Source organism: Anguilla anguilla, chromosome 14, assembly GCF_013347855.1.
Source record: "Anguilla anguilla isolate fAngAng1 chromosome 14, fAngAng1.pri, whole genome shotgun sequence".
In the NCBI taxonomy this organism is placed as follows: Eukaryota; Metazoa; Chordata; class Actinopteri; order Anguilliformes; family Anguillidae; genus Anguilla; species Anguilla anguilla.
In genome coordinates this window covers 39,579,853-39,592,352 of record NC_049214.1, presented here as the reverse complement: position 1 = coordinate 39,592,352, position 12,500 = coordinate 39,579,853, and the positions used below count along the sequence as shown (strand labels likewise).

At 53.6% G+C, this 12,500-nt stretch overlaps 1 protein-coding gene across 1 annotated transcript in view; it reads right to left on the bottom strand.

The window, feature by feature from the left end:
• sfswap (splicing factor SWAP) overlaps positions 1-12,500 on the bottom strand; it is a 66,174-nt gene that overhangs the window by 32,752 nt on the left and 20,922 nt on the right. Inside the window, 1 exon segment of the mRNA XM_035390896.1 lies at positions 11,930-12,023. Within this exon segment, the coding sequence (XP_035246787.1) occupies positions 11,930-12,023 (94 nt within the window).

Sequence of the window (12,500 nt, the reverse complement as noted above, 5' to 3'; positions counted from 1 at the left end):
CTCTGGGCCACACCTCTTTAGAACTAAACTCTGGGCCACACCCCTTTAGAACTAAACTCTGGGCCACACCCCTTTAGAACTAAACTCTGGGCCACACCTCTTTAGAACTAAACTCTGGGCCACACCTCTTTAGAACTAAACTCTGGGCCACACCCATTTAGAACTAAACTCTGGGCCACACCTCTTTAGAACTAAACTCTGGGCCACACCCCTTTAGAACTAAACTCTGGGCCACACCCCTTTAGAACTAAACTCTTGGCCACACCCATTTAGAACTAAACTCTGGGCCACACCCCTTTAGAACAAAACTACAGGCCACACCTCTTTAGAACTAAAACTCCAGGGGCACGTTCAATCTGAAAACGGTGTGCACCGTTTTGCTACGGTTTCCGGGTTGAACGACATGCTTCCTCGAAACGGTGGGCAACGGGTACGTTTTCTCTCGTTTGAAAATGTACCCGTTGCCTAACAACACCCCTCTAGCTGTATCCACAATACAGCACAGCCTCGAGTGCCGAATTGCTTAAATACACAAACTATGGGATACAAAAACAGGAAAACCAGAGGGGGAAAAAAACCCAGAGAACTGAGGTCTCTGGACATGCAGGATAAGTTAAAGTCCACACTGACTGGCTTTTGTACGCTTGCAAAGTAATCCGCTCTTCACATTACCCGCAACAGAGAATGTAATTAATCCTGCTGTACCCTTTATTACATCTACAAGCAAATGACTCATTCAAAGGTGAGTGACGGAGGGGAGATGAGTCCGTGTGACTCTAATGGAGGGTCTCAGTATTTCACTCCTCTATTACGCCTCTGGCCAGCCGGGTCTGCAATGGCCGTCAGAGTGACGGGCGGGTCAGGACATCTTCACACCAGCGAGGAGAACATGAGGGTACAGGACCGGGGAACAGAGGGCACGGGGAACAGGGGGGAAGGGGAACAGGGGGGACAGGGAACGGGGAACAGAGGGGACGGGGAACAGGGGGGAAGGGGAACAGGGGGGACGGGGAACAGGGGGGACAGGGGAACAGGGGGGACAGGGAACAGGGGGGGCGGGGAACAGGGGGGGCGGGGAACAGAGGGGACGGGGAACAGGGGGGGGCGGGGAACGGGGGGGGCGGGGAACAGGGGGGAAGGGGAACAGGGGGAACGGGAACGGGGAACAGAGGGGACGGGGAACAGGGGGAACGGGGAACAGAGGGGACAGGAAACAGGGGGGACGGGAAACAGGGGGGATGGGAAACAGGGGAGAAGGGGAACAGGGGGGACAGGGAACAGGGGAACGGGGAACAGGGGGGACGGGGAACAGAGGGAACGGGGAACAGAGGGAACGGGGAACAGGGGGGACGGGGAACAGAGGGAACGGGGAACAGAGGGAACGGGGAACAGAGGGGACGGGGAACAGGGGAACGGGGAACAGGGGGGACGGGGAACAGAGGGAACGGGGAACAGAGGGGACGGGGAACAGGGGAACGGGGAACAGAGGGGACGGGGAACAGGGGGGACGGGGAACAGGGGAACGGGGAACAGGGGGAACAGGGAACAGAGGGGACGGGGAACAGGGGGAACGGGGAACAGAGGGGACGGGAAACAGGGGGAACGGGGAACAGAGGGGACGGGAAACAGGGGGAACGGGGAACAGAGGGGACGGGGAACAGGGGAACAGGGGGACCGCGAGCGTTGGGCTCCAGCCCGGGGCAGGACCGCTCGCATTAAAGACGAAGCGCGCGTAACACCCAATTTCACATTTCATAATTCAGAACAAGATATGGTGCATCTCCTCAGAGCGCAGGGCATAAAGCATCCGCATCCCAGTTAGGGTTTTATCACCGCTTTAATGTGTTTGTGTAAAACAGCCTATCCGCGCACGGATCCCGGCCTACTCCTGCACATAAACGCGCCGTTTCAGTGATCACATCCTCCAAATGGCTCTCCGCTTCGGCACAGATGTGCAGCGCGTAACACACAGCCCGCTCACGCTGCGATGCCGCAGGCAAGCGTTTGGTATGACAGCGGCAACTCTCTTATGGACAGAAGCCATTTTGTGGGGGAAATCTGTTGGGTAATAGAAGCACGTCCTCTACAGTCTGTGGGGTAATAAAAGCACGCCCCCTAGAGTCTGTGGGGTAATAGAAGCACGTCCCATAGAATCAGTGGGGTAATGGAAGCATGCCCCCTATAGTCTATGGGGTTATAGAAGTACGTCCCATTTGTCTGCTCAGCAGTTCTGGCCCAAAAGGCTGAGCAGGGCAGGCAAGCCACTGAGTGTATGGAGCGAACAGGGGAAAAAGTAGCCATGAAAGACTTCTCCCCCCCGACCCCCACCCCAACCCCCACCCCAACCCCACCCCAACCCCCACCCCCACCCCCCCCCCCGAACCCAACCCCCACCCCCCCCCCCACCCCCAGTATAACCCAAACGGCCCACGCTGTGCTCTTCACTTAACGACGTTCGCACAGACCCTCCCTCAAGGACAGCGGTTCCGCAGACGCTTGGTAATTAGCGTCGGACTCGTTTCTGCGCTGCGGTTCTGAGGCGTTAATTGGGGCCGTTCCTCGTTTCGTGGATAACGACCTTGCTGCTAAAATGTTTCTCCGCCGTTACTCCAGTCGCGCACCAAATAATTAATGAGCCAAGGAGCTTAGCTTCTTTTTTTTTTTGTTTTTCTCTTTTAACAGCCTGTCTATTTGATCAGGTGAAAAAAAGGGAACTCACAACACAATCTATTCCCCTCCTCCTGCGTGGGCATGCAGGGAAATTCTGGCTAGGCCCCCCCCCCCAAAAAAAAAAGACTTTTCTTGAGAGTTTATAAAAATGCACGGTAGATTTCTCCGGAAATCAGGCTGAATGGAAGACGAGCACCCGAACTGGCGCCCGTGTCCCGTGCAGACGGGATAAACAGAGTCGAAACATCCCCGAAAAAACCCTCGGCTGCAGAATTCATCCGCGCCACCGAAACGCATCAATAATGCAGCTTCGGCGGCCTCGGATCCACGCGACTCCGCTCCACCAATCCGCAGGCAGCCCGGTGCCATCAAAGGGACTTTCGACGCGGGACGGCAGTAACGCACATCGGCATCTGTTTTTAATTCAAAGGAAGACTCCGGCTCATCTCTGCATGCTGATTGGACGGCGATAATAAAGAGTGTAAACCCGGCGTGGTGATTGGACAGCGATAATAACGAGTGTAAACCCGGCATGGTGAGGTCTTCCTGCCGAGCTCACAGCGAGCTGAGGAGCACTGAGCTCTCCCTCTGCTTCAGACTCCCCAAACGCTCAGTCAGACACACACCCGCCCCCCAAAGGCTCTACTACTGCTACAACAAACCCCCCCTTTTACTGGAATCCACCAGAAACGGGGGATTCGCTTCCCAGTCCAGCCGGACGGTCCCGTCGCGGGGGCTGGGATCGCGACGCCGTCGGCGGAACGGAAGCTCGCCGACCGCTTCGGTTTTTTAACGAAAACCGACCCGAAAAAGGGGGAGACTTCAGCGGGGGGGAGAGACGGAAGCGGGCGAGCCCAGAGGCGGAGGTCGTCGAGCGCCACCGCGCGCCCGTCGCTTCAGGAACGAATACGCCGCGCGGAAAGCGAGACGCGACGCGAGAGACAGCCGTCGATTGGCGGAGAGCGCGCGCGCCGGGCACCGCGACCGACGTCTCTGACCCCCCGCCGCTCGACCCGTCCTCAAACAGAACCGTCGACGATCGACGCGGCCACCGGCGGTTTTAACTTTCGACGTCCGCGGAAGAAACCGACGCCCTTTTTCCGGAACGTTCCCGGTGTCGCAGGTTGCCTGGCAACGGCTTGTTTAAAACTAAAATACGGCCGTGAAGAATTAGCCGAAGTCTGAGGAAGACCCGAGCGGACGCGAGAGAGACGCCCGTCTGCGCAATAAAACGGACGAGATTGATTTTAAAGGCTTCTGCGAGGCTTTTTGCTTTTTAACACAAGAGCGGTTTGATGGCGGGTAAGGGCCGTTCAATTACCCAGGCTCGCCGTTCGCCATCAAAATAACCCGACGGCAATAATTCACCCTCGTAATTCCCCCGCTCGCGCGTCAGCGGGGATTAAAACAGAAACACAGCCGCAAAGAAACGGACAAGAAATAAGTGCGCGTTAAAAAAAAAAAAAAAAAAAACAGAAAAAGAAAACCAAAAAACAGAAATTATAAGATTTAAACTACGCATCCCACAAGGCGATCTGACACCGGCGGGCGAATGAGAGAGCTCGGGGACCATGTGACCGGCGGCAGCCCACGGGCGTGGTCGTTAATGGGAAACAGGCCGCTGTGAAACAGGACCTCGCGCCCGGCTTTTTAAAGAGCAAGCGGGTCAGAGGGGTCCCGCGCTCCACCAATCAAATCCCGAGGGCGAAAAACACCAGCGTGCTTCGCCACCTGGGGAAGGGGGAAAAAAAAAACCCGCACAGACCAGCGCTGCCCTCCTGCGTCTGAAGGAGGACAGGCGGCGGGACCCACCGCGGTGCGGCTGCGGCACGTCTGCCCTTCGCTTAACGGAAGAGGAGTTTAGGACAGGAGGAGCGCTGCGAGGGGGAATCAGACGCAGGGGGGGCAACGGTGCAAGTTCCCCCCACAATTACCCCAAATTTCCCCCGGGAGCGCGGCTCGTTACCGAGGCCCAAACAAAAGGTAAACAACGATTACGGCATCGGAGCGCGGCGCGTACTGAGAAAGACAGAAAGAGCGTTCGTTCAGCATTTCAGCTGAAGCAGTGTCACCGGGGGAGGGAGTAACGAATGAATAAAAATACAGAACCGCACTAACGCTTCAAGGTGCACCTAAACGCCCCCGCCCCCCCCCCCCCCCCCCCCCCCCCACCCAACCACCCCCCCACCACAAATCCAACAAAATCAAACGGCCAAAAGCAGACTTGTGATGGGACTGAATGCTGGAGGCAGGCTAACGCTAGCTTCTAGCAGCAGTTAAACATGGGCTTTTGGGAAACCCGGGGGCCTGGGGGCCAGTGTGCGTCTTAGGGCTCGGGGGCCAGTGTGACCAGTGTGAGTCTTAGGGCCCAGGGGCCAGTGTGTGTCTTAGGGCCCGGGGGCCAGTGTGTGTCTTAGGGCCTGGGGGCCAGTGTGCGTCTTAGGGCCCAGGGGCCAGTGTGACCAGTGTGTGTCTTAGGGCCCGGGGGCCAGTGTGTGTCTTAGGGCCCAGGGGCCAGTGTGTGTCTGAGGGCCCGGGGGCCAGTGTGACCAGTGTGTGTCTTAGGGTCCGGGGGCCAGTGTGAACAGCCATCGTAGAATAACCCCACCCCTCGACCATGCTGATGCTCAAGCTGATGGCACACGCTGGAAACTATGGAGATGGGAATCGCGGAAATGGCGGCCAGCGACAGGCTGGAGGACTGAGCGAGCAGGCGGGTAATTCTCTCTGATTTGATTCAGCAGCAGATCTTATTTTCATAAGAAAACAGGAAAGGGATAACAACATGAGCCGAGCTGATTACACGCAAGGAAATGCTAAAAATAAAAAATGGGAGACTGACGGGTGGTGACCGCCCCCTGACCCAGCCAGTTCGTCCAGCCATTTCTCCCCCTCTCCTCTCAAACAAATAAAACTACCCAGAATCCTCAGCTTAAAATCTTTACACAAAAAAACACCCTTCACCTGAAAAAACTGAAAATAGGAAACGGAATGAATTCACAAATAAAGGGGAAAAAACGCACGACCCCCCAGGAACAAAACAGACCTCCCAGATCCAACACCACAGACACCCCCACCAACACCACAGATACCCCCACCAACAGCACCAGACACCCCCACCAACAGCACCACAGACACCCCCACCAACAGCACCACAGACACCCCCACCAACAGCACCACAGACACCCCCACCAACAGCACCACAGACAGTCCACTGGCATTGCCTGAGACAGATCTGGTCAGACACAGAACTAGAAGACCACCTACTTCTTCACCGTTTTTTGCCCAGCACAGCTGTGCCGATTTCAATATCTAAATAATTCCTCGGCAGGCGTGCCATTTCTCAGCGGCGGGGCTGTTTTCCCGTGAGCGCCTTCCCGCTAACCAAAACGGCCCTCAAGTAATAATCCCAGGCACTTAACAGCAAACACAGCAGATCTAGAGCCCAGCAACAGGCACCAGCCTCCGACGGGGGGTTCAAGGCAAGCTTTCTTTCTCCCTGCAAACACGCCGCTTTCTGCACTTGAGAAAACACACAGAGGCAAAAAAAAAAAAGCTTTCCCCCCCCAAATGGACTCAATTATTTTACTGGACGGCTCTCTGTTCAACACACGGACTACAGTGTGAGCGTCACACGAACCAAGTAATACAGCTCTCACTCCAACCGGAGAACACACACAGAAAGGGTTCTAGGTAAGGTAGAACACACGCAGAAAGGCCTATGACAGGGTTCTAGGTAAGGTAGAACAAACACAGAAAGGCCTATGACAGGGTTCTAGGTAAGGTAGAACACACGCAGAAAGGCCTATGACAGGGTTCTAGGTAAGGTAGGACACACACAGAAAGGTCTATGACAGGGTTCTAGGTAAGGTAGAACACACACAGAAAGGCCTATGACAGGGTTCTAGGTAAGGTAGAACACACACAGAAAGGCCTATGACAGGGTTCTAGGTAAGGTAGAACAGACGTAGAAAGGCCTATGGCAGGGTTCTCAGGTAAGGTAGAACACACGCAGAAAGGCCTATGGCAGGGTTCTAGGTAAGGTAGAACACACGCAGAAAGGCCTATGACAGGGTTCTAGGTAAGGTAGAACACACGCAGAAAGGCCTATGACAGGGTTCTAGGTAAGGTAGAAAACACGCAGAAAGGCCTATGACAGGGTTCTAGGTAAGGTAGAACACACGCAGAAAGTCCTATGACAGGGTTCCCAGGTAAGGTAGAGCACACGCAGAAAGTCCTATGACAGGGTTCCCAGGTAAGGTAGAACACACGCAGAAAGGCCTATGACAGGGTTCTAGGTAAGGTAGAACACACGCAGAAAGGCCTATGACCAGGTTCTCAGGTATTCTCAGGTATTCGCAGAAAGCACTAGCTGTTGCTACGGTGATGTGCTTTCTACAGCACGGTCGACGTTCGCAGTCATGGAAGCACGCACTGAAAGATAAGGGGTCAGGCTACGCGTGTGTAACCGTGGTAACAGCAGAAACAGGCGCGTGTCGGACACGCGCACTCAGCGAGCGCCCAGCTGCAGCAATAAGCCAAGCAGCCCATTCCTGTAAAATAAAAAAAATTCCATCTTTACCGATGAAGCAGCACAGATCTCCATTCTGTTTGCTCTGGCCTTAAAAGCAGTATGAGCTGGCATTCCTGCTGTAAGCAGAGATTTACCACACCTGCCGTTCCCCCCCCCCCCCCCCCCCATTTAAACCTCCCACTTATTTGTTCCAAGTCTGGCTATATGCTTGGTCGCTGGCGACGTCTAATGTGTCCCAATTAAGCGTGTAGAACAGGTCATGCTACGACGCTAAAACACAGTCTCATTCTCTCAGAAAAGAATCGTCAAACAAAACAAGCCAGTTAGTATTGGCTCCGGATCTGACATCGATTCTTTTCAATTTCAATCGAAGCAGCCAGTAGCATCTTTGATCTACTTGATCTACTGACATGCACATCTTAGGCTCGGACTTGGGCTTAGACTTTACAGGGCCTTGCAACGGTAAGGAGCCTAAGGGCTGGTTGGCTGCAAATCATATTGGAAGAAAACATCCTGGGAAAAATGAGCTCCCTGTTACATCACAGGCATTTAGCAGACGCTCTTATCCAGAGCGACTTTACACAACTCTTTACATAGTGTTTACATTGCATCCATTTACACAGCTGGATAGAAACTGAAGCAATGCAGGTTTAGTACCTTGCTCAAGGGTACAACGGCAGTGCCCTACCCGGGAATCGAACCGGTGACCTTCAGCTCACGAGACCAGTTCCCTAACCGTTACGCTACGCTGCCGCAACACGCGCTGGTGTGCTGCACACATTCAGGGACCGAGCGCACGGCACGACGCGGCTCAACCCGATGAATGACGCACACCCACTCTCCCAGCAGGAGTCATGCGGGCAGGATACCAGAGGGGGGCGCTCCTATTGTTCTCTGCCAGGTAACCAATCAAAGCAGAGCGTGTGGAAAAAAGCACGCTATGCCCACCCAAAATGGCCTGTCGAGCTCACCGCAGATTTTCTTTTTTTAAAAAGTCCTGTAATTTCTTCTCTTTTAAAAAAACCCAAAAGAATAAAAAGCCTTATGGACGTACGGTTTTGGTGGACCTGGCGGAATGAGAGAGAACCGGCGGAACTCGGGGAGTAATTGGGGGCCATTAGCGCTCAGCTCACCCCGGGAGTAACGGAGCGCGTGGGAAGGAGCCGCCCCCCCCCCCCCCGCCCGGCCGGACCGTACTCGTTTCACAGACGATTATCCCTCGTTTCGACCGCTCACCGCTGACCGCTGACTCACCCGCTCGGTCGCCGCCGAGAGCGTTCAGACGGAGCCGGGCGGCGGGGCAGAGCCCGTTCCGCAGGGCGCGCTCTCCGACGGGCCTTCCTCCGGCCGGGAGCGGACGCGCCCCGCGCGGCTTTGCGATCGGTCGGTTCCGTCTCCGCGTCTGCTGCTGAGGCGTGACTCACCGTTCCAAAAATTCCTCATTTTTAAATGAGGTTTTTTTTTTCTTTTTTTGTTTTTCCACGCGCCCGAGGTTACCGCGCGTCGCCGAGGTTACCGCGCGTCGCCGACGCCACTCGAACGCGAGGCGTAGGCGGCCATAACGGAGGACATTTTCAAAAACGAATTTACCGAATCTGAAATGGCGGAGGCGCACTTCCCGCTGGCCGTTTCACCGTTAGCGTTAGCTGTGCCCTCGACACGCCAGACCACAGGTGCAGGTTGACGTACAAGAAAACGATGTTTCTAGCTTACTGCTCAAATTGACTTCCCATTCTGATACAGAACGGCTTCCATTTTGTCCTTCGTCGAAGCTGAGAATAACTCCCTCCTCTGCTGCAATGATCCTGTCAGAATGGACCACATTCCCACCCACAGAGTGACCCATACGACATACCAGCCTCTTCACAAGTTTCACCAAAATCACCTTCAAATAGTATTCAAAATATTACATAATACTATCCCTCCGCAGCACAAAAGTTGGGTGAATACACGCAACTCTGAAGCTGCCTGGCTGTAAAATACATTTCATAAATTCCAAAAGCCGGGACACATTTTTTTTTTCCTTCTAAGGGTTTAGTTGGCAACAGTGGAATTAACCAACTTTTTAAAGAACGATGAATATTTAAAGCTACTTCACGGCAGGCAGTTTGGGAGGCCAACGCGAATATTCATCACCTTCAGGCTCGGCGGTGGACGGGCCAAACAATTTACCGGCTTAATTAATGCCTGATTAACTGCAGCGGGGGAGCCTCCAAAACCCAATGAATAATTAGCGTAAAGGGGGGGGGGGGTAAAGGACCTCGCTTTCCTCTCCGGGATGATAAAGACGACTCTAAAACCCGCAGATCTTTAAAAGCATTGGGACCGACGTTGAGAAACGGGCTTCGTTTTACAAATCCCCACTTTAACACAACTGCCTAAATGGAGAATGGCGGTTCGCTAAACTACATCATTTATTTTTTCTTTAAAAAGGTCAATAAGCGTTTTTAAAGACTCAGCTTGTCCGACCAAACAGCTCATTAGACTTTGGGCCTTCAGCAAGAAAGCTCTTATCTCGAGCATGTTACTCGACGTACAGCCTTCTAGACGCATTTAAACGGATGGATATTTCCTGAAGATACTCAGGTTAAGTACCTCGCTCAGGGGGGACGACGGCAGCGCTCTGCCTGGGGCTCGAACCTCCAACCTTGAAATTACAAGCCCTGCTCCCCAACCGCCACGCAACGCCGCCGCCGAACGCTTCGTCGGCACAGAGCAACATACGGTGCGGTTTGTGATGCATTTTACTTTCCGCGTGGAGATTCTGGGCCCCTTTATGGCACACGTTGCTAGCAGGGACCACGGCAGGCCTAACACTGCAAAGCCACCTTTATACGGCTACGATAACCGCCATCGAACGGACGAGGACCACAGACGTCCACCAACTCTGACCTTCTACACAACTCCTCTGTGTTTCTGGGCAATGTGTGATGAAGGAGACTCTGAAGCGCAGGACATTTCAGCGCTGGTGCGCGTGGGGTCGTCGACTAAAACTTTGTTCCCGCGAAAACCTCCGTTCATCCACAGGGACGAACTTGTTGCTTTTGATCGCTGTGAGAGGCGAGGAGGAGAAAGTGCAGTAACAAAAACGGGCCTGCTGCTTTTCCCAATTTCCTTTAAAGTTTCAGACACTTTATTTGATGTCGTCTCCAATCAGACCAAGGGAGTCGTGCCTGCTTCCTGTTAGAGAGACAGGCAACAGCGTGGCTGTTCTTTCTGCTTCCTGTTAGATACACAGCCCATGAGGAGGCTGTTCACTCTGCTTCCTGTTAGAGACACAGGCCACGGTGTGGCTGCTCATTCTGCTTCCTGTTAGAGACACAGCCCACGGTGTGGCTGTTCACTCTGCTTCCTGTTAGATACACAGGCCACAGTGTGGCTGTTCACTCTGCTTCCTGTTAGAGACACAGGGCACGGTGTGGCTGTTCACTCTGCTTCCTGTTAGAGACACAGCCCATGAGGAGGCTGTTCACTCTGCTTCCTGTTAGAGACACAGGCCAAGGTGTAGTTGTGGGTAGCAGATGGACGAGTGCTTCCGTGAACCTCAGTGGGCACATGGCGCTGGTAACAGCAGACTGGACGATTTCCTTATACGTTATAAACACAGAAGGGAAATGAACCAGGACAGACCTAGAAGACCAGGCACCCAGAGCCGGGACATGACCCTCCAGTTGGGTCATGCCGCGTGTTGCTACTTTCAGAGACAGAGCGGCACTCCCCAAAATCCCCAAATATCTGAAGAGAACCCCCCCTGCCCCACCCTCCAGCAAAAAAACAAAAGGTTATTAAAAATTTTTTTTTATGAATCTGATGTCACCTCCTCACAGGCTGCCTCTCCTCTGAGAATGCAAGGGAACTCCCAACGGGAATCCTCAAAGGGAATTCCCAACGGGAATCCTCAAAGGGAACTCCCAAAGGGAACGCGTCTCTCCGAACACCAGCGTATGGAGCCGGTCGCCAGCCTCTCTACGTGAGGGCCGTTGCTTGTTCCAACAACACGGCCTTCCCCCCAGAATGCACTGCTGTTTTCTCTCTGCTCCATCTGTTGTGTTAATTCTGCATATGCTTTGGCAGCACACACACGCGCGCATCCAGCCACGCCAGCGAACCCGAGTTAATTAAGAGACGAAGTGCTCATAATTAATCATCACCGGTGGCTGAAAATGGCATTTCCATAACGCCCTCAGTTAGGCGCCAGGGCGGTGGAGGTCTCGAGAGGTAACAACTCGAGCGAAACACCCCCCCCGGTGGGTAAAAGTACCACACCGCTCACTGCTGCAGTCGCCAGTCCTAACAAGCGTTTAACATACACTGGTTTTTATTTGGCCCAAAAAGATCTCCCCCCCCCCCTGTCCAAAAACATTTTTTTTTTTGCATTTAACTCAGACTGGTAGTATTCCAATCGGGTACTCCGTACAGGAGAAACTAGCACTGAACTTAGGGATGTCAACGTCTGCACGGACTGTGTCGCTGCAGCTTTTAGATCATGTTCGATCATTTCGGCTACGATTTTCACAGAAACGATTGGAAACTTACCTAACCTAATGTTAAGGTAAGTTGGTCGATTATAGTTATAGTTATGAAGTTAAAGCTACACTAAACAAAATTCCACAATCCACCCCCCCCCGTACACACACATCCACACACACAAACACACGGAAACAAGGACACGCACACACGGACACGTGCGCGGAGTAGGAGAGGGAAAGACGGCAATGTTCATACCTCTTGCAGGCTTATCCCTTCCTTCTGCATGTAGTACTGCTTCTTAAACTCATAGTAGGCGTTATACTGGTGCCAGGACTGAAGGAACTCAAACCTGCAAGGGGGGGGGAGGAGAGGGGCGGAGCGTGAGAGGAAAGGAGGAGAGGGGCGGAGCGTGAGAGGGGACAACGGGAGGGAGGCATATCCCCACCCAGGAATCAAACCCGCAACCCTGTATGGCCACCAGAGGTGGAAAATCCAGGTCCAGAAAACAGAAATCCTCCCCACTATTCTGTTACAGTCACCGGGATTTGATAATCAGCACAATTCTTCAGTCAGGAGGTAGAATTAATTAGTGAAATCAGCTGGGCTGAGTTCATGGGTGGAAGAAACACACGGCAGGACTTTTACTTTCTGACCCCTGGACTTTCCACCTACCTTCTAATCTCTTAAAGACCATATAAGACCAAAACCATCATTTTAAGCTTTAGGGGGCGGAGCCTCAGCAGCAGCAGACACTGGCTCAGTGCTTTAGGGGGCGGAGCCTCAGCAGCAGCAGACACTGGCTCAGTGCTTTAGGGGGCGGAGCCTC